We start from the raw sequence: 13,251 nt of genomic DNA, 5'->3' as shown, positions 1-13,251 counted from the left end.
CGGGGGTGGGATTCAACTGGTTTAGATCGGTTGGGGCGAAACAGATGCTAATTTTGCATCCAGTTTGCCGAACTGGTTGTTGCAAGGACTGGCTGGCCCACCCCACCCCTCCCAGGAGTCTCCACAGGGCCTGTTCATCATACCAGGTAAGTGAAGGGCCTGCGCGGAAGCTCTGGGAGGATGAAAAATAGGCCTCCCCAAACTTACGGAAGTCCGGAAACGGGCCCATTTCCAGCTTCAGGAGGGCCCAGGGAAGGCCATTTTCGCCCTCCCGGAGGCTTGGAGAAAGCCATAAAGACGCTGAGGAGGCCATGCCCCCATGGCCACATCCACCCAGCAACTGAGCAGAGAATCGGTTTCTAAAAATATTTAATCCTACCCCTGTTTTTAAGTAAGAAAATGGTTCTGCCTCCCTAATTGTTACCCGTCCAGATGGTCAAAGAAAGGAAATCATTATTGGAAGAAACTGAATTCCCGAGTTGGCAGAAGTAAACTCCATTTTTTTCTCTTTCATGCTCTTTTTACCTTATGCCTGGGAGAGTACAAAGCAACCAGGCACTAAGAATCTGATTTCCTTGACTTCTCAACCTTTTCTTTTCATGTTTTCTGATCAATAAATAAGCAGGAGCAAAATGTTTTTGTTTGAATCTGGGGACAATGCCATAAGAACATTGATCTCTCCATTCAAAATTCAGCACAATGGCTTCTTTTATTTACCCTGTAAAGATGACTTTCATACAGAAAAGGGTTACACATTGTCTTATATTGTCTATGCCAGTTCTATTTTTAAAGAATAGCTTTCATAACTTAAAACATCGTGAATACTTTCTTTTAGAGACAGAAGATGCAAACATATTCTTTATTAAATCAAACATGAACTTCCTAGTGCAACAGATCCCCATGTGAAAGCTTTGTTAAGGTCAATGTGTGCAAACATTAAAATTGCAGATTGCAAACATTAAAACTGCAGATTGTTGCAACTACCTCTGTTGAGAACAATTGGTCACAATAGAGCTTCCATATAGAGAAGCCTGCTCTCACTGTGCTATTGAAAACTTGCATAGCAAGGCATTTGTCAGTCACCAAGACAAGTAGCTTGCTGTAATTTGGCAGTCTTCACAATTTAAGATGTATTGTCACCCTGGTTTTGTATATAATTTAGCTGTGTTTAATTCCTTCATTAGTTTTAAGATGAACTGATAAAAATTGCTAGAATAAATGTGTAGTTTTAGAATTGTTTAGTACACCTTGGTTACGCATTAACACTCTAACCAAGAGCAGTTATGAATGAGCACAATTTATCATTTATATTTATTGGTTTAAACATAAGTTGGCTCTATCTGTTTGATGGAGGTAATAAAAACTTAATTTCATACTGCAGATATTTTCACACTCCTTGCAGTAAGTATACTGTTGCAAAAAAAACTCTCCTTAGATCCTGGAAACTCTACCTTAGAACTTTACATTGTGTTTGCGTACTTTGCCTACTTTGACTTGAAAAGTAAATTGAAGAGTCCATTACAGCTTTAACTTTTATGTTGGAAAAAAAGAAGGGTTTTCTGCATAATGAAGTGTAGAAACTAATTTGCTGGTTCTCATTTTGAGCAGAGATTATTCACCCTGTTTTCCATTATTTTGGATTTTAGCAGATTAAACTGTATTAGTTTCATTGCTATGGTTGGTTTAATTAAATTTGTACAGCTAGGCACCCTACCAGTGGCAAGAGTGCAATAGACCAGGCTAATGTAATGTTTGTCACAATTGTACTTTGGGGAGCTGTTCACCTACTTATGCGCTTCAGTCGTGGAACTGGATGTAAACAATCTACGGCCAATGTGTAAAGATAAAAGAGCTGCTTCAGAATATTAACATTCCTCAGTGGGATTCTTAGGAAATAAATGTTGGGTTGCCTTTTTTTGTTGTGCTTCCCTCTCAGGATTGGTTGGTTTGAGAAGTAATGCTAAACTATTCAGCATAACTTCCCCAGATTCTTCCCTCCTATCCAGGAACCTGCATAAAGCATAGAAATTTTGTTTTCATTTTTAGTTAATCGTAATTTACCATGTCACTCTTAATTCAAAGAATCCTTACAATCTCAAAATACAATTCATAAAGACAGCTGCTAATCTAGAAGTTTAGGATCTCTTTATCATGTACCAGAGAGAATCATGTAAATTTGTGAATATGCTGAATCTCATTATACTGAATTTTACTGTGTAAAACTATGAACTGTTTTACATGATATTTGAACATATTGTAGCAATTGACCGATTGGTTCATTCCAAGCTTTATATAAAAGTTTTACATTTCTATATTATTTTACTAGTAAAATTATCTCACGCTGACATCATGCAGAACAGTCTAAAGGACACTACTGAAATTCATTTTAAAATGAAACCTGGAAGGGCAAGAATAGCTGTGTTTATCTTAATTTCATAATGAGATTGATTAGACTTCTACTTCAGTAATGACAGTGATTCTAATATTCTAATTCCACATGTAAAATCACCATACAAATCAAAATGAAGAGCAGTCATAGTATTGATACTAAAATAACGTCTGATGGTATTATTCTGACCATTTGCTTGACCAATTTTAATAATAAACAGGTATTTGAGGCAAAGCTTGATCTTTCCTCTAGTTCCCAATCCAATCTCTTAATTTTTTTTCATAGACTAATAACAGGATGGGACAGTATCAATTTCTTTGAATTATTTTTAAAGTTTGCACAGACCTATGTGAGATTCTGCAGCTTGTTGAAATTTTATATTCTATTTTTATGTTGCAAAAAATTACTGATGCACTGTTTTAAAATCTTTTTATTCCCACGGGGGAAAATAGCAACTGAATATGTGTATTTATAGTTTGTTTGCACTATTTTTGGAATTATTCTTAAAACCATGTGAAAGGCAATGAAGAGAAATGATGTTATGAAGTTGTAGGAAAGCAGACTGAAATGAATTGGGGAAAAAGAGACAGTAGATGTAGAATGTAAGGGAAATATTATCTTTCTTTAGCAGATATTTAGAAAATATGGTTTTCTAAATATGATTTAGTACTCCAGGAAAACTCTGCTATTTCCCAAAATTACATCATCTTAATAGGGAGATCAACCCAATCTAATCCATTGGTTTGAGAAGACATAACTACAGGTACTTTCTGCCCTTTATCAGAAAGAATACTCAGGACATTGTTGCCCTAAGACCATAGATATAGGGTTAGAGTTAGGGATAGGGTTCAGTGACATGCAGTCAGGGGAGGCAGGGGAGGCAGGGCCTCACCACTGTCATCATGAAAAGAAAAAAAAATGTAAAAGGAAAAAGGCTGAGGTAGTTGCTGCCAGAGTCACAGTGGATGACTCTGCTTAGTGCTTAACTGTTTAAAAAAGCCTCTAAAAAAGTGCCCTCTACAGGAGGAGGCGGGAGAACCACGTGCCTCATTTAGTCTATCTTTATAATCACTCGAGCAGAGTTAAAAGCCAAAAGCCAGAGTTATGTAGATGAGGCACGTGGTTCTCTTGCCTCCTCCTGTAGAGGGCGTTTTTTAGAGGCTTTTTTTAACAGTTAAGCAGAGTCATCCATTGGGGACTCTGGCAGCAGCTAACCCAGCCTGACCTCAGCAGCTCTTGCCTTTTTCCTTTTACATTTTTACATTTTCATCATGGCAGACAAGAACAGAGTTGAAATCCTCTGTGAAACAGCTGGAAAAGGTATGTGGGTCGGAGGGAGGGGGAGGAATTCAAAATTAATGTAATTTGTAAGTAATTGTATTATTGCAAGTAATTTGTGTGTTTGTGTGTGTTTTACCCGCCTCTGCTGGCGCTCGGGCTGTCACTTTTTTTTTGTTGGACACAGCGGCAAGGCTTTTGGACATAGCAGCAGGGCTTTGGGACATAGCGGGATGCCTCTATGTCGGACACAGCAGCAGGGCGTTCAGACGCCCCGGCGCTGTGTCTGCTATAGAGGCGAGACACCTCTATGTCAGACATAGTAGCAGGGCGGCTTTTGTCTCTAGCGCCAGGGCGGAAGGGCGACTTTGCTAGAAGCAAATGCCGCCCTGCCGCTATGTCCGACATAGAGGTGTCCTGCCTCTATGGCGGACACAGCGCCGGGGCATCCGAACACCCTGCCGCTGTGTCTGGTATAGGGCGGCTTTAGCCCGCTTGCCTCACCAGCCATAAACCTCACTGCCCGTCACTGATAGGGTTATAGGAGATATAAGTTTCAGTTTAAAAAATTAGAGCTTGCAAGTCCTATTAAGCAGGTCCAAGTTCAGTTGGATCAAACTGCATTAAATGCCTGTTTATAGCTTATAATTATGTTCTGACCTTGAAGAACTGGTCTTTCTACTCCTTATTTTCCCTTTTCACCGAAGCATTTTTGCATGTCTTTGTTTTGATTCATGTACCTAACCACCACACCTATATTTATTTTTTTCACTGGAAGACAATTGTCTAAAATGAGAAAAAGCATGAATAAAGTTTGCAGCAAAGGTTGGGACACTGTATGTTAATTAGTGCTTTAGTAACTAAATGGTAACCAAGGCTCATTTTTATCTGCTGAAGAACATAGAGGACAAAGCCAAAGATATATCTTGCCAGTTATTTAGAACAATTTGTCAATGGACACTTTTTAAATAAACAGTTCTAGTGGAACAGTGTAGTGTACCTTCCTTTCCCCTGTCTCATATAGTCTATGATACCTTTAGATTACACCTCCATTATTCCTGCCTGTGGATCATACTGGGTTGATGTGGTTTAAAAGTTCTAGAAATTAAATTATATTTTTGTCTCAATGGGCCATAAATTTGATAAAAGATGGGTGATTATGTAAATGTTTTTTAAAAAATAAATAATTGGTGGTTTTAGGTCATGTGCCTAATCTCTAATGTTTTTTTTTTATGAGCAGGCATTCTTTATTTTGTTACCCTGTGGTAAGATTGGCAGCCAATAAATTTGGTAAATAATTTTTAAGATTTATAATCCCATTACTTGGTTTATTTTGGTAGTCAAGTAGTGTAATAGAAGTAATATAACAATTATTCCAAAGCAAAAACAGAAGAAACAATATACGCTAATAAAATAAATGTTATCACAAGAATGTAAAAAAAAAAAACCCTGAACAAGCAGTCTTTGATTTTTGATGGTGTAGTAACCAAAGATTTTGGCGTATTTTTGGCCATTTTTCAGGCCATTTTCCAGCGCCCCGGCCCCTGCGAAGACCAACTGGCCATGCCGGAAACCAGAAGAGCAGCTGGCAATGACACGCATACCCACAGAGAGGGCTCTGCATGCCACCTCTGGCATGCGTGCCATAGGTTCACCACCACAGCCATAGATCATATAATAAGATTACAAGATTTAAACAAACAAAAAATCCAGAGTGATATTATCTTGTTATTATTTTCTTGGGTTGTTTTATTTATGAAAATGCCAGATAAGTTGTATTTGTTTAGTATTTCATTTTTAATATTGTGAACATTTTCCATCCCCTTTTTTTCCTGTAATTTTCATGCAAGTTGGACAATGCAGATGAGCAAGCTGCCCAGATCAGACGAGAGCTTGATGGGCGCCTCCAAATGGCTGATCAAATGGCAAAAGTAAGTTTGAATTTCTTGTTTTGAGAAGTATAAATTTTCCTAAATAGGTTTGAAGCTGATTATTTAGGGAAGAGTCCCAGGCAGCCAATGGAACAAACTACATGGATTTATAACAGCCTTTTCTTGCATTTGCCCTTCTCATCTTGCCTTTTCAGTTCATTTGGATAAACCTTGTTTTCTGATAGATGACTACTAGTGGCTGTGGGTCTTGTTAATAGATGGCACATTTTTGTAACTGCTAAACTGACCTTATCATAAAATGTTTGACAATTTCTGCTTTTAGGTTTGCCAAACAAAAGGCATGGCATTCAAGGAGAAAAGAGGAAAAGAGTGAGGGCAAAACAGGTCAAAAATCAAGCTTCAGCTTCTTCTATAGTCAGCTAAATGAATAGTTTAGTTGTCTATTGTAAAGGCCACCACTGCTAGGTATAATTTGGAAGTGATCATTTTAATTGACACCATACGCTAAGTCTCATGCATACATAATTGCAGAAAGAAAAGAGCCATAGTGGTGCAGTAGTTAGAATGTAGTATTGCAGGCTAACTCTACTCATAGGAGTTCAATCCTGATCGGCTCAAGATTGACTTAGCCTTCCGTCATTCCAAGATTGGTAAAATGGGAACCCAGATTGTTTGGGGCAAAATGCTGATTCTGTAAACTGCTTAGAGAGGGGCTGTCAAGCACTATGATGTGGCATATAAATCTAACTGCTATTGTTATTGTTAAAAGAAAAGAAATATAAGCAATGCACAGTCTGAAGAGTTCCAGAGAATATAGGGGCGTAGCCCTACTTGGATAATGAAGACACCTAAGATATCTTTGGGAATTAAGATAGGCCATTGGTGTTATATGTGTCAATAGGATTTTTTTTCACGAAATATTTCTATATATGATGATACAACTTCAGGTAATCCAGAAATATGCTAATATTGCTTGGTCTTCAGTTCTCTTGAACTGAACTGAACTAGTTAACAGCTGGACTGTTAACTGGACTCTGTTGCTTCAGATTTCATGGCAAAGTTTACCATCCCAAATCAAGAAATTGGGGAAAGAATTGCAGACATATAAAATGGTTGACATCTTATTTCCAACAGATAACCCCAGAAATCAGATCAGTTTTGATTATTTTTGCTAAGTCCTCGACTTGCAACTGGTCCTAAAGTCCTCAACGTACAACTGGCCACAAGTTCTCGACTTACGATTGACAGCTGGCAACAGCCTAGCCACGCCTGATTGGCTAAGATGCAGCTGGCTGAGCGCGGGCTGCTAGAGGCACTCCTATTGGTCGCCCTGCGTGGCAGCTCCCGTATAAATAGCTGTCAAGCAGGGCGAGGTGCTAAATTCTCTCTGTATATAGTTACCTGTTGTTGTTACACAATAAATAGCTGTTCGCTTACCTCAGCCGCCTCATCTGATTTATTATTATTATATGACCCTGGAACCAGTGATACAAAATAGAAATATTTTGACTGTTCTGTTTAAATATTAAACATTAATGGAGAATGTTTTAAGTACTAATGAGTTGTAGAGTAAAATGCTGGTGATAAAAAGTGCCATAAAAGCAAAATGATTCAATAACCAGTCATTCCTTTTTTTTCTGAGGAAGTACTTTTAAATTTTGAATTATACTACTAGGTTCGAGCTAAAGAAATGATGATCTGTCATTTTACATTACTTCGGATTTATTATCAGAATGTTTCATTTTTGTTTCTTACAATCCTTTTCTATTTTGTGAACATTTCTAAATTGAATTGCATTATTTGGGATACATTGTTTCTTACGATCTAATTGACACTTTAAAGTGGCTTCTGTAGTTTTTCAGGTTAATAATCTAAAGGATACATTTTATATTTACATTAAACAAGATACCAATTAATCAGGGTTGTGTTTATCTGTCTAGGAGTTTAGAACCTAAAGTGACACTGAACTTTCAAAAATATTTTCAAGGAAAGAAAATGTCCAGAGTTCATAGCAAAAGAAATGGAGCACATGTTTATAGAAGAACTACGGTCTTCAGTGAATTTGCTGATGGCAAATTTGGAAAGTCTTCCAGTTTCTAAAGGTGGACCAGAGTTTAAATTACAGAAGTTAAAGCGATCACAGAATTCTGCTTTCTTGGACATAGGAGATGAAAATGAGGTTCAGCTGTCAAAATCGGATGTGGTGCTATCATTCACATTGGAGGTAAGTATATTTTTCATATAATACTTGCTGACATTTAAATTACTTAGGAATATTCCTAACTCCTTGGACTTGTTTACTGTGGTTCCTTTAAAAATTCCTAGAAGTGTGCTATTTATCTTGTATTTTGAATTATCTTGAATTATCTTGAATTAGCAAGCAATAGGCTAATCTCTCTTTTTAATAATTTTATTAAAGGTTACAATTCTAACAGTAAAACACTATACAAACTAAAAAATTGAAAAAATATGGGGAGAAGATGCAGAAAAGAAAAAAAGGACAGGAATAAGAATATAAAATTAAGGGGGGAAAAAGAAAAGAATAATATATAAAGAAATGACTTTCTTCTTTATCATAAGTATAAACAATTTAAATAACTTACCACTTCTTAAAATACAACAAATAATCCCTTTCCTCCTGTCCTATTTCTTATTTATAAACAAATACATGAAGCTTTATCATTTCAGACCTGATATCAGCAAAAGTCCATTAAGTCTTACCAGAGTCAACAATGTATCTACTTTAACATGGTTCAAATCAACCAGTTTTATATTCCTTATTTTTTACTTTTTTACTTTTAACTACCTTGATCTTTAGGACATTATTTAAATGTCCTAAAACCTAATTTCTTTTATTTCATTTTTAATCCCCTAGATTTTTTTTAGTGTCCAATTTTTAAAGTCTTGTCTTATTTTTTTTAAAGTATCAAAAGAAAAGCATTTTTCCATGGGAAGGATTATGTATAATTAATTCAAAAATCCTATTTCAAATTTATCTGGACTCTTAGTCAGTTTGTAACTTTCTAAAATCAAAGTTTTAATCACTTTCTGTTTATTTCCCTCCATTTTTTCCAGTTCTTGTAACTACAATTCCCTTTGATAGTCATTTGAAGGAAATTCACCTGATTCTTTAAAACATGTCTATCCAAAGGTCCCTAATAGCTGAAAAGGAGTTTAAAAGTAATTTCCAAAAATGATTAGAAAAGGAAGCATGCAAACTTAATGCCTTTAATGTCAGGTTAATCTCATTTGAATAGATCATCCTTTATGTTGAAGTCATGTTAACCTTTTCTAAGGCATGGTAATTGTCTTAACACAAGAGAAAAGTGATGAAGATTGTTGGACCAGATGCTGAATTTTGTTTAAATTATTTCACTTTGCTTCTTTTTATTATCTATTATCTTAGGACCTATTCAGAAATAACAGTCCTTCAGATTGCTACTAGAGTGTCTGGGTAGATATAATAAGTAGGGAACATTTGTACATTAGCATGAAAACAAAACTAAATCCTCTTCCTATTGTGCAGGGACGCACAATTTTGTTTACTATTATGACCATTTCTTGTCTCCTTTGATAAATATGGCAATCCTTACACATCTCTTGAATTTGGGATTCAGAGGAAGTGAAAAGAAAATTATGCCTGTCAACAATGCACTTCTGAATGCTGCTAATGCTTTTGAAGGCCAGTACAACTCTGTGTACTAAAACCACGCTCTCTGGACTTGCATTTCAGTTTAAAGTCTAGGACCTCTAGATTTTTGCTTTAATGCTAGCCTTTCTTTTCTTTCTTTATTTTTATTTATTTATTTATTTAATTTGTCAAACATGTACAAGATAACAGGTATAAATATAAACATGGACATGAACAAAGGAAATGAGTACAAATAAATGAGGACAGTAGGACAGGAATGGTAGGCACGCTGGTGCACTTATGCACGCCCCCTTTATGGGCTTCTTAGGATTGGGGTGAGGTCCACAGTAGGCAGTTTAAAGTTGAAGCTGTGGGGATTTCAGGATGTAACAACGGAGTCAAGTAGAGCATTTCAGGCATTGACCACTCTGTTGCTGAAATCATATTTTCTGCAATTGAGTTTGGAGCAATTTAACTTGAGTTTGTATCTATTGTTTGCCCAGGTATTATTGAGGTTGAAGCTGAAGTAGTCGTTGATAGGTAAGACATTGTAGCAGACAATTTTGTGTACTGTGCTTAGGTCAGACCGTAGTCAGCATAGTTCCAGGTTGTCCAAGCCCAAAATTTCGAGTCTAGTGCGTAAGGGATTCTATTGCGAGCAAGAGGAGCAGTGGTGGGTTTCAAAAATTGTTGGAACCTACTCTGTGGGTGTGGCCTCCTTTGTGGGAGTGGCTTGCTGCCCATGTGACCGGATGGGAGTGGCTTGCTGCCCATGTGACCGGATATGAAGATGCCGATGACACTTGTCAGAACCACCTTAAATTACCTCACACACAGCACTGGCATACATAAGAATATGATGTAAACTTGTTTTTTAAAAGGCATCTTTGGTTTGCGTTAAAACAACTTCAACACACGGGTGTTGTTCTGATTGCACCACAAGTGCAGTAGTCATCCTTACCTTTCACAGAGGCTCTGAGTTTTATAAATATGAGCATGATAGTGTAGAATAATCATATCCAAGGACAGTGGTGGGTTTCAAAAATTTTTGGAACCTCTTCTGTAGGTGTGGCCTGCTTTCCGGGTCCACTGGTGGAAACTCTTCTAACCGGTTCGGTAGATTTGACGAACCGGTTCTACCGAATAGGTGCGAACTGGTAGGAACCCACCTCTGAAGAGGAGTAGAGTATTCTTCTCATGAAATACCTCTGGACCCACTTGATTGTATAAATTTCGGATATACAATGTGGATTCCAGGCACACAAGCTTATTCGAAAATTGGTCTGGCAAAGGTTTTGTATGCCCTAGTTAGCAGTACAATGTTACCAGAGAATAAGCTTCACAAAAATATGTTTTGTAACAGGGCCATATGATTTCTCATTGCTTCACATACACCCTTTAAAAAAGGCTTAAATAACTGCCCCAGAAGTCTGAAACATAGTCTTTTCCTATTCCTGATCTAAATTCTTGATATTTTCACTGAACTTTTACATATATGTGTGTTGGTTATAAAATTATAGCATCTTCATTACGCTTTGCTTATTGTTCAAAGATAATACAAGTGCAAAGTTGCATTCCTCTGTTAACATGAGAAAAAGTTTAACAAATATTTCTTTTTTTATTCAACTTGTCACCTCCATTACGCTTTTCAAGAGAATAAAATCACTACTGCTGAAAGTGAAGGGTAGGCCACTAGCTCCAACTCCAGCAGGAATGGGGTTTTTTTTTTAAAGAGGAACAAAGATTATTTTGTAGTAATGGGATTTAGTTCTATAAAGCAATTGCCTCCTTTGTCACTCTGTTGGCAGTTTGAATAAACAGATTTGTGGGCCAAATTCACATGTCGTTTTCTTGAGTACTTCTATATTATGCTGCAAAAATAAACTGTTTTACAGTTCATAAATCTGAAATGGGTTCACAAGCTATTTGTGAATCAAAGTAAATGGTGTCGGACGCTAAATGAGCTACAGACATTAAAAGTGATGTTCAGTCAAGAATAGAATTCAGTCCGGAATGTTTCATAAAGAAGACAACACCATATTTCTTGGGCAGACATTGGCATCACTCTAAGGCCATGATGGTGAACCTATGGCACGCATGCCACAGGTGGCACACAGAGCCTTTGTCTGGGCATGTGAGGTGTTGCCCTGTCAGCTGGCATGCGTGTGCTGGCCAGCTGACTTCGGCCTTCTTTTGATGCCATTTTTCACTCTCTGGAGGTTTCAGGAGCTTCCCTGAAGCCTCCGGAGTGCGAAAAACTGGCCATATGGACAAACCAGAAATTTGGAAACATACTTCTAGTTTGCTCGTAGGGCCGGTTTTAGCCCTCTGGAGCCTTCAGGAGGCTTTCCGGAAGGCTCCGGAAGCCAAAAAAAATGCCCCTATGAGCAAACCGGAAGTCACAGGAATAAACAGAGCGAATTAGAAATTCAATTAAAAGATGGCAGATACGATATTGTTGCCATTACAGAAACTTGGTGGAATGAAACCGACAAATGCAACATACAGCTAGAAGGATTAAAATTATTTAAAAGAAATAGACCAAATAAAAGAGGAGGTGGAGTTGCACTATATATAAGAAATAATTACCTCTCTACAGAAATAGAGCACAACAATGATGAGAACTATCTTGAATGATCAGCCATATTGGACTTAATTCTCACTAACAGAGAGGAAATGATAGAAGGTGTTGAAGCCACAGGAACCCTGGGGGCAAATGACCATGCAATATTGGAATTCAACATTATGCAAACACAAGTAGTAGAACAAAGTGAAATTAGAGTCTTGGACTTTAAGAGAGCTAATTTCAATAAACCTAGAGAGAGCTTGGGAAAAATTCCATGGATGAGAATCCTCAAGGGGAAAACAACTCAAGAAGCTTGGAAAATTTTTAAAACTGAGATTACAAAAGCCCAGTCTAGCACAATACCAATGAAGAAGAAAAGTAACAGTTCCCAAAAGAAACCACCCTGGCTGCATAAAGAACTCTCTGACAAATTGAAAGAAAACAAAGATAAGTATAAAAAGTGGAAAGAGGGAGACATAACTAAGGCAGAATATCAGTAAATAGCCCGAGCATGTAAAGTTGAAGTGAGGAAAGCTAAGGCTCACAGTGAAGAAAGGCTTGCCACAAAAGTACAAAATAACAAAAAAAGCTTCTTCCAACATGTTAAAAACAGGGAAAAAGTTAAGGAAACAATTGGTCCATTGCTGGGAGAAAGTGGCAAGAATGTGACAAGCAACAGGGAGAAAGCAGAGTTATTTAACTCATGTTTTGCATCTGTCTTTACACCAAGGGATAAAACAGTCCAACCTATCAAAAACAGCACCACAAAAATCTGATTAAGAACACAAGTTGAAATAGGGAATAAAATGGTAAGTGAGCACCTGTCTACCCTAGACGAGTTCAAATCACCCGGACCTGATGGATTACACCCCAGAGTTCTGAAGGAACTGGCAGACGAGATCTCAGAACCACTGAACTATATCTTTCAGAGATCCTGGAGCACCAGGGAACTACCAGAGGACTGGAAAAGAGCTGATGTGGTTCCCATCTTCAAAAAAAGGGGGGGGGGGGAACAGATCCAGGAAACTATAGACCTATCAGCCTGACCTCAATACCAGGAAAGATTCTGGAAAAGATAATCAAGCAACGAATTAGCGAACACCTAGAAGCAAACAAAGTAATAGCCAAAAACCAACATGGGTTTGTCAAAAACAGATCATGCCAGACTAATCTTATTGCATTCTTTGTAATGTGACAAAATTAGTGGACCAGAGGAATGCCGTCGATATAGTTTACTTGGACTTCAGTAAGGCATTTGATAAGGTAGACCATAACCTACTACTAGATAAAATAGAAGAATGTGGATTAGTCAGCATCACCACCAGATGGATTTGTAACTGGCTGACCAACTGCACTCAATGTGTAGTCCTCAATGGAACTGCATCTTCATGGAGGGAAGTTTTTCTGCAAATTCTAAGATATACTTGGGTGTAACTCCCCAGGGAAACATCAGATCACAAAATGGGTTGGTTTTTTAGCATTCCCAACTCAGGAC

General features: G+C 37.5%; 1 protein-coding gene across 11 annotated transcripts in view; it reads left to right on the top strand.

Annotated features, from left to right (window-relative positions):
• Positions 1 to 13,251, top strand: part of CADPS2 (calcium dependent secretion activator 2) — a 375,792-nt gene that overhangs the window by 138,585 nt on the left and 223,956 nt on the right. For all 11 annotated transcript variants that reach the window (XM_087723665.1, XM_087723666.1, XM_087723671.1 and 8 more), the window contains exons 4-5: positions 5,518 to 5,598; positions 7,547 to 7,783. In XM_087723665.1, coding sequence (XP_087579791.1) covers positions 5,518 to 5,598; positions 7,547 to 7,783 — 318 coding nt within the window. The remainder of the gene's footprint in view (positions 1 to 5,517; positions 5,599 to 7,546; positions 7,784 to 13,251) is intronic.

This window comes from Thamnophis sirtalis, unplaced genomic scaffold (assembly GCF_051295495.1).
Source record: "Thamnophis sirtalis isolate CommonGarterSnake01/CBP01778 unplaced genomic scaffold, rThaSir2_p1.2 scaffold_9, whole genome shotgun sequence".
In the NCBI taxonomy this organism is placed as follows: domain Eukaryota; kingdom Metazoa; phylum Chordata; class Lepidosauria; order Squamata; family Natricidae; genus Thamnophis; species Thamnophis sirtalis.
Note: the sequence above shows the minus strand (reverse complement) of the source record. Positions and strands in the feature narration are given on the sequence as shown.